This window comes from Melampsora larici-populina (assembly GCF_000204055.1).
Source record: "Melampsora larici-populina 98AG31 unplaced genomic scaffold MELLAscaffold_19, whole genome shotgun sequence".
Lineage (NCBI taxonomy): Eukaryota > Fungi > Basidiomycota > Pucciniomycetes > Pucciniales > Melampsoraceae > Melampsora > Melampsora laricis-populina.
Window position 1 is genome coordinate 1,102,554 of NW_006768783.1, and position 9,109 is coordinate 1,111,662.

The window sequence follows — 9,109 nt, forward strand, 5'->3', positions numbered from 1 at the left end:
CCACTGTGAACGAGAAGAAAGCTGAAGAAAGAAAGTGATCTTTTAGGATCTTTTGTGCAACGTGTTAAACGTACCACCGGTGAAACGTACATAAGACGTACATTGACTGTAGCAGCCCAATCCCCACTCATGTGATTGAAACTGCACGGATGGTGGCGCTGTCCAATGGGATGACGATTTTGCCTGTGTGAGTGTATATTCGTAGCACTTCTGGGACCCATAAACCAACACATAAAGGCTCCAAGCTTCACCTCTCACCTTATAAATATCATCAAACGATTTCCTTGGCTACTTTTTTTGTTCAATTATCCTGATAAATTATCCATTCTCTTCACACGAACCAAACCACCATCAAATCATTTCATCATGTCTTCTCGTTTCTGCGTAGCTCTTTTGGCCATCCTCAGTGTTGTTTCGTTGGCTCGCACTCAAGTCGATCAACCTACCTCGCCAACAAAGTGTACAGAATACAACCAGGTTAACACGACTAAAGCTCGTAAGTCATATTGTTTATGCCCCTCATTGGCGAGAACCAAACTGATTTGCGATGCGGTTTCAACTTGGTCATCAGAGTGCAACGAGATCTTCACTTGTCCAGGCAAATGTACTGGCTCTGTCGGTATGTAAAGTTCATTGTGCAGGATTGTTTAGTGAGACCACATAGATTTTAAGCCTGACATTGTCTGTTACATTTTAGTGGCTAAATCGTGCCGTATGATTAGACCCGATACCGACTTCTTGGGGAACCCTAACGCTACTGCTCCACCAAACGAGGTGATCCCTCAAGTGAATTGCACCATCACGTTTGGTCGAAACACTGCGCAAGCAAAATGTAAGCACTTTGACTTTGCTTACCGCTCATCCCGATCTTATTATGACTTTGAACGTCTCGCTGATAAAGTCAAATTTTATTCCTATAACATCTGCAACTTCTTAAGCTTGTGATACCGAGACAGCAAGTTACAGCTGCACTGGTGGCATCGTACCCGATACATACGCACGTGAGTGGTTAATGCTTTACTCACAGATTAAAATAATCATGATCAGAATCCAATCATATCTTACCTCGTACTGATACCTTTTCTCAGTTTGTTACCAATGTGGTACTCTCCAGGGAGACGCGGGTACTCCGGGTGGAAGCCCCAACAAAACCACGACTCCCCCTAGCACCGCACAAAATGGAAGCATGACCCCAGATACTACGAGCACGCCCCCTACTACCTCCAATACGACTTCAGCTGGAAACACTCAACGAATTGATATGCAACAAGGTCTTGTTTTAGCGTCTTTGTCCCTTTTCATGTTATCTGTCTAGTCTAAATCACTAGTCCATCTATATATCAGAACCAAGTCACCAATAACCCAACGGTTTTAGCAATTGTAAATTGGCTTTACACCTAGATGTCTTGCTTGAAAGTGTCCAAACTCTTCTCACACTGCTCATATTTGATGAAAGCCGCTTATGATTAGTAGTTTAGTTGAAAGATATGGAAATATATATGACATGAGTGATATCTGCCAATTGAATACCTCGGAAAATCCGGGTCTGTGTCTGTAAGATCCTAATCAGTCAAACCCAGGCACATAAGGTTTGAATAACTAGTCTCCTACCTTTTTTCAAGCTGTTTAGAAAGTGAATCGTGAAATCTTTAAAGAAAAGGTTTCCAAAGAAGCTTCTTTACCTAGCAAGAATAGGTACAGAATGAGAAGCAAGAGCTGTCAAAGGGATCTGGAAGGTAAAGTGGCAGTACTTTGGATTGTTACAAAAATGATGTCATAATCATACCAGCAACACCGAACACCATTATGTGTGTTACATACTGTATGAAGTTGAAGAAATTGGCGCGGGGTTTTGAGATGCAGAATGAACTTTATCTGGTGAAAATACAATGTCTATGATCAAGTTTAAACAAACTCCACAAGAGGTATCAGATTTATAAAAGTTCTTTACTTGGACATATCGTAATGATGATGAGTCAAGTTGAAGGTAAACAAGTAGTGTGGATATGAATGAAATGTCGAGATGAACAAGCGGAAATGATGTTGGAGTATGTTTGTAGATGGTAAGAAGTCATGAGTCATTTCGTTTCTTTTCGTCAGATTACATAAACTAGAGGTAAACAGGAATCGAAGATTAAAAGCAATCGCTGATTCGAATTCACTGATGGTAAACTGAGACACGACTAAGAAAGAATTTTTTTGGTAAATGATCATCAAAGTGGCCAATAGATTTCATACTTGATCGATCAGTATCATTCAACACTGCATTTGGATATCATACCGTTTCGATTCTCGAACTGTGGTGGGTTCTTTTCAAGGAGTCTCTTACAATATGTTTGTTTGTGTGGCATCTTTCCAAGAACATTATCACGTTTGAATAAAATCGTGTACTTCATGCTGTGCCCATTGATTCAGGGATGTCTGTAAAACAATGACACTCGTACGGTATGCCAAAAATACTACGGTTGCCGTGATGCTTTCATGAAGAGCCGAAACTTCGTTTGGCTCTTCGAACCGATAAGAGGGGGGATTTGCAAAATGTATGCTTCTTCAACTTACGATGAGAATGAAATGACGCTGGCGTTGTGGTCTAATCAGAGATTGATGTCGAGGGTACTTGAAGCTCTTGATCACTCTCACGATGGTGCGACGTGTTACTAGAGGTCCAGCTCAAGGTTAACATGAAGCCGGGCCCGACGTCGTGAGTACACCACTCCAAACTCATCAAAGTCCCTCGCTCACGACTAGTCGAGGGAGGGACGGAATGTGGTCATGGTTTACCTGTGGCAACACATCGGGTTAGACGTATGCTCAAGATTGATGGAATGACGTAATATAGGTACATGTACTGTGTCATTTCGTTTCATTGGCCAAGGTGAACAAAGTGTACTTTAAGACACTGCATGAATCATTTCGTGTCTCAGCAGGAATACATATCCAGAATGTAGTAGGGAAAAAAGTTGGTGGTACCGAAGAGACAAGATGAGAATCAACAGAAAGGGTAATCAATGGATCAGTGTCCGCCGCCGATGCCAACTCCAATGTTGATGCCACCACCACCACCACCGCCAGCACCAACGCCGACACCGAGGCCAATGCCGATGTTGATACCGAGAATTCCGAGATCAATCTTGACACTAGCTTTAATGTCGATCTGTAGTGTTGCGGCGAGTGTCACGAAACCTTGTGTGCATGTCCCGAATTGCTTCCAGAAGGCTGGTGGAATTCAAGAATCTCAGCGCTATGTGAGACAGGAGACACAAGAACACTACTTACGGTCGAAGTCGTAATCGGGGAACTGCCCAGGAAGGTAGTCAATGATAAGCTGGACTTGTGCAAAGATTGCGGTGACCTTTGACTGGTACGTCGTCTGTTGAAAGTTGGAACATAAGCAACATGTCGCAATATGGCAAGAATTAAGTGACCAGGTTGATCAAAGATGCAATATACACGTACAGTTTGAATGCCCTGGCATCCGCAACTATCCACTGGCACCGCGTCCGTGGTAATTTTAGTAATTGTGGTGGTCAAGACCTCGACAACTTTGTCTACGACGGTTATCGATTGCACTTGACCGTAACAGTCAGTGAAATAGGTGGTCACTGAGTCGGCGTATGTGATAACCTCGGTCTCGGTCACCTGCTGCACGACAGTGTCTCTGACTGAAAGCTGAGGGACAGGCGAGACATCCCGAGATGCAAGTGGTTTGAGAGGAGAGGCATTACTATGGATTGGAGAAAAACAAAAGATCAGCGCCTGCACGGAGATCAGGATCGCAAGCAGATACGGAGCAGTGGAGAGACACTGACCGCAAAACACCGCCGCTGACAGTAGCTAAAAGGACAACAGACACAAAGCAATATAATGAGTATTCGACGTGGCAGCACGACAGAAGTCGAGATGTCAAGGATGAAATGTAGTGAAATACGTACCAGCTAGGGCGAAAACAGTGGAAACCAATGATAGATGCATATTGGGCGTATTGGATTAAGCTATAAGCTGCACTGAAAAGGTGATGGAATTGAAGATAGGATATCACGGTCGAGCGTCGAGAGTAGAGGAGGGATGGGGGATGGCTATTGGCTCAGAGGGAGGCCATGTTTTATACCTCCTTGTAGGCACCATAAAGGGCGACTGGCGAGAGAGTCGAGTCATCAAGTTCAGTGCTTGAGATTCTATCCGGCGAGGCTGCTTGACATTATTCTTTTACTCGACGTCGATGTTTCCAAATTTGATGCTTTCACACAACACATTTTAAACATTTTCTCAGGAAGAATTTGAAATTGTTCATTCTTTTCTCGAGGTCGTCAAGCAAAGGGTTGTATCAAACCTGGAATGAATTGAAACTCTACCAAGTCCCAGGCTCTTGTTTGAGAGACGCTGTGTTGTCTATTTGAAATTGTATGGACATATCACCAACTCTGTCACGGTACTCAATCTCCACCTCTCACCTGTTCAGCGTGCGAGAAGCAGTCCGGAACTTGAATTATGATCACTGAATCCGTGAGCCCTCGTGAGCCCCATTGTGCGGTGAGTTGTGGGAGGACCCTGGAAAGTAAGCTCATCAGAGTCTCACGCTGTCGTTCGCGACCCGAGCCCCATGATTAGATAAGTATTTATAGCAGGGCTGTGAAACAGGTGGCGGTGCAAACATCGTGCGGTGGCCGAGGCGGAGGAACGCCGAATGCGCCGTAAACTTAAATAGATGTTGGGAACCTGTTATTAACCGATGGGAATGTGTAATTCGGACTGCAGACATTACCTGAAATATTTAGTACTGTTGTTCTCGAAAAGCTTGTCCAAGGTTTCCCGCCAAATTGCTCAAGTTTTGCGGGAAAACTCGGACAAGCTTTTCGAGAACGACAGTAACGGGTCGGAACTTTTTGTTGCCCTTCTATCCAGCTATGATGTCATAGCCTGTTTACCTGCATCCAGATTTAATCATTTCATGGGTTGCCCTGGAAAGGTTTGAATGCCCCAACTCCCATCACAACCTAAAGAGTCACACTGACAGGCCACACGCAGCTCTAGTCATCACTTGAGGCCTTAACTTTACTCCACAATGAGTCCACATCTCTCTTTTGGCATCCACCTCAACCATGACTCCATCCACTAGCCCCAGTTTCCTTCCAAATTCGAATTTTAGTTTTAAAAGTCAAAAGTCTCATCTCTTTTTGTTTGAAATGAAACAATATCTTGTGCTTTTTCTGAAATAAAACGATCCCGTTTGAATTCGACTGAAAACAATATCTTACCTATAGAAGTATCCTCTCAAAGTCTTAGAAGTCAACTTAGCCATGTTCTTTTTGAATTGAAACGATATGTTTTTTCAATTGAAAACGATTTCTTAGTTTCCAAAGTCTCATCCAAAGTTTTGAAAGGCGACTCAGATCAGTTTTTGTTTGAAATAGAACGATCGATTGTGCTTGTTTTAAAATATAACGATTGCTTTTGAATTCTTCACATTGCAAATGACGAAACAAACCGAAGAGAGAGAAACTTTGAAATCGGAATACATCAGGTAGACAAGCAAGGTGTATTTGTTTTATGGAAGGATTTGGGTTATTTTGGGTGTGATGGTAATGAAGGGGAGGGGTTGGTTGAGTCTGTGTATATCAAGCTCATCTTTTTTTTCAACAAACGGGTGGTCAGATCTAGCCGATCTCAACCCATGTCAAAAAACCCATGAAAAAAAACCACAAAGAAGTTGGGTTTTCATGGGTTTTTTTCATGGGTTTTCATGTTGGGTTGTAGGTTTGTACACCGCTATTGTGTTTACTTTTGTCTAGAACTCTTTTCCTGATTCTTTTCTGTTTGATATCTGGTTGATATCAAGTTTTTTAGCTCCCACCCACCCATAATCTCAGTTATTCCTCAAATTTGCTTTTTGCTTTAGTTTCATTTTGGTTCTTTGGTCATGTTGTTATAATATTATCTTCTCCTTTTTACAGTCAAACTGGAAAAGCTTGACCGATTTTGCCCGCAAAACTCGAGCAATTTGGCGGGGAATTTGTGACAAGCTTTTCCGGTTTGACTGTAAATTTTTTATATATTTTCATCAGGGGCTACTAAAAAGTGCCCGCAAATAAAACCTGAGACCGCCCGCTTTTAGAATCCGGTGTTTACTAAAAATGTTTGACTGAACTGTGGTTCAGTCCCGAGGTAATAATTTGTAAGAAATCAAACGGAAAGCGGGCGGTCTTGAAAATTATTGAAAACCCTTCAAGACCTCCTGCTCCTGCTCCCGCTACCCACATCTCACAACCAGGATAGCAAGTTGTTGCGTTTCTTCTTGTTTTCTAACCAAGCTCTATACCATAATTATAAACCTCTGGCTGATGGGCTGGTGTTAAGATAAGCGATCTTGAGTACACCAGTACACTCACAAACGGCTTTTACTTGGCTAGATTCAAACTTGATGAGGCTAGAACTGCCCCTCTGTCTGCCAGTCTCTTTTACCCAAGTTGGCAATGTGATTGGTCTTTGAAGACCTCAATCTGTCTGTTGCTAATCCAAGAGTTGGATAAAGTCACAAAAATAGTTGGTCAATCTATGATTGATTAGCACTTGTTTCTTTTTCTTCTCTCGCTTCGAACACGCAAACTTCTTGGCATTCATTGCATACATGTCTTGCTTGTTGAAGCAAAGAAATTCGGGAATGCAATAAGATGTGTCTTGCATTGGTTTGAAAGGTTTTTTACCACTCGTTATTCAACTTACAGGCTATGCAAATTTGCAATAAACCCCTGAAATCCACAAAACTGTTTTGAATCCAAGTGATGTTGATTCTAGCCTCAAACTTTGAGACTTCGGCCGGACCAAGTGAAGCCATCAAACTCTGGGGAACCCTTCAAATAGAGCCTTGAATCCTGTCAGGCTTCTAGCCTCATTGACAGAGGATATGTAGTCAAGCCTGAGGGGGTGCTGAGAGGGTCCGATTGTGTTCAGTGCTTTGAATGTCTTTCAAGTTTAGCTGCACAATCCAGTTGAGATAAACGATTGATATGAAGGATGAGATGTGGGTATGTAGCGGGAGGTTTTGTAGGGTTTTTATAATTTTCAAGACCGCCCGCTTTCCGTATGATTTCTTACAAATTATTACCTCGGGACTGAACCACAATTCAGTCAAACATTTTTAGTAACCATCGGATTCTGAAAGCGGGCGGTCTCAGGTTTTATATGCGGGCACTTTTTAGTAGCCCCCATTTTCATCAAGTAGTGTGTTACAGCGCTTCAAGAATCCTTTGGTTTTTTTAACGCAAGAAAACGAAATAAATGTCCAAAACCCTTGCTAAAACCCTTGCTAAAACTGATTTTGTACTAGAATCTGTCAAATTTGAGCTGTCCAAATGAGTTTTTTCCAAGTTTTGTCCAAAACTTTAAGAAAAAGACCACCAAATAAACCAAAGGATTCTTGAAGCGCTGTATATTTTGTTATATCTAGGTCCGCTAGCCACCCTGTAGGGTGTTTTTGTCTTTCAAGTAATTTCTAACCCCGGGCTGATCTAGCCAAGGGATTTGCCCACAACCACACCTGTCTTTTAGTTGTTCAAATACTGAGTATTGTGACTTTTTATGAATACCATTTCGTGCAAAAATTATGTACACTTGAAACTCACCCTGAAAGCCCCACCAAGGGTATCCTGAACCCAGTCTGTGGCGCCAGACCAAAGCCTTTGACTTGAATCCTCTTGCATAAATCCTTGCACTTTTTTCATCCATCTTTCTTTTCACATCTGTTTGAAGATCAATTGTGTTGTACCAGTCCTTGCCAACTTCCTTTCCAGATCACAGTGAAGGAGCTATTATAGTGACCCATGTACAGCTTTTTCAACAAAGATTGATTTTTTAAAATCTTGTCAACATGCAAAACCTGGGTTTTGTCCCTCACTTGGTTTTGTCCTGTTTTGTCACTCTGCTAAATGGGAGGATACAGAAAAGAATAAACCTGTCATCAAGTTTTTTCTCCAATTTTACCTGCCGTGGAGACAACTTTCTCAAGAAAAAGTTGTCAATCTTTCTTGAAATGGCTGGAAAAGAAGTGTAATTAGTCCACTCATGACCTACTCAAATTGTCTTTTATCAGAGTATGATTTTCACAAGCCTCATGACACTGTGAAAATAATGTGTTTCTCCCTAGCGAAAAATGATTGACAAAAAATTGTACCTGGAATTGTGGGCCCAGTTGTGGCCCAAAACGCTTGGAAAAAGATCTGGAGAGAGATACAACGCTCTTTGTCCTGCAACGTTTTTTTGGGGTTGCTTAAAGCCTCATACTCAGCATGAACCCAGCAAGCAATTTTTAATGTTTTTACCAGCTTTTTCCCTCTCAAAGAAGTCCAAAAAATCCGGAAAAATCAGGAGAGATCAGAAATCCCCTTTGTGCTGTGTGGTGATTTTTTCGGATTTTTTGATGCCTTTGTCTTGGATACATGCAGGTTAGAACATTGAAAGTCTGCCAAATAAACTTCAAATGCATTTTGGTTCACAGGGGCATCAAAATTCCACACACCGTCTTCAAACCATGTACAGATGATCTTGCATCCTTTGTTGTGCTGCAAATTTTTTTTGGGGTGGTTTTGGAGCCTTGTACATATGGCAGTAGCGTTTAAGTACCTAAAATTACACACATGTGATGACTTGCATACTGAGCCAGAAAAATTCTGAAAAAAACGTTCAACAAAGGGGATATTGTCCTCCACTTGTAATTTTTTTTCCAGATTTTTCTTGTCAATATTGAAGGGTGAATTTAGTGCTTTGGTGTTGCATATTTATGTGTTGTTCCACAAAAATTTTGAACATCACCAAACTGAGTGCTACAATTTTTTTACAATGACCAAAATCTCTCAACTGGAAGAAAATAGCACATTTTGCCTTACCAGATTTTTTCAGATTTTTTGGGCCAATATCAAGCAAGGCATTTTAAATGCTAGAATCAATCATTTTTCGCCATGGAAAAACACATTATTTTTGCAGTGTGATATTGTCCATTTGATTCACTGAATAAATACAACAGTGTTATTCAAAACAACAATGTTCCTTGAAACTACAATAGGTTGGTAACTATGTTTATTTGAAAGCAACATTTGTGGCAGCTTTAAGTTTTATT

At 41.5% G+C, this 9,109-nt stretch overlaps 2 protein-coding genes across 2 annotated transcripts; one reads left to right on the forward strand and one right to left on the reverse strand.

Annotated features, from left to right (window-relative positions):
- Positions 1 to 366: 366 nt before the first annotated feature.
- On the forward strand, positions 367 to 1,315 carry MELLADRAFT_106758 (uncharacterized protein; the record flags this gene model as incomplete). Its single annotated transcript, XM_007410208.1, has 5 exons — positions 367 to 496; positions 572 to 619; positions 698 to 832; positions 939 to 1,001; positions 1,089 to 1,315. The coding sequence occupies 5 exons, from the start codon at positions 367 to 369 to the stop codon at positions 1,313 to 1,315; spliced, it is 603 nt and encodes a 200-aa protein (XP_007410270.1).
- Positions 1,316 to 3,013: 1,698 nt separating this feature from the next.
- Positions 3,014 to 3,972, reverse strand: MELLADRAFT_63414 (uncharacterized protein; the record flags this gene model as incomplete). Its single annotated transcript, XM_007410230.1, has 5 exons — positions 3,014 to 3,216; positions 3,277 to 3,370; positions 3,457 to 3,724; positions 3,810 to 3,834; positions 3,933 to 3,972. 5 exons carry the CDS (start codon positions 3,970 to 3,972, stop codon positions 3,014 to 3,016), a joined length of 630 nt encoding a protein of 209 aa, XP_007410292.1.
- Between the last annotated feature and the right edge of the window lie 5,137 nt (positions 3,973 to 9,109).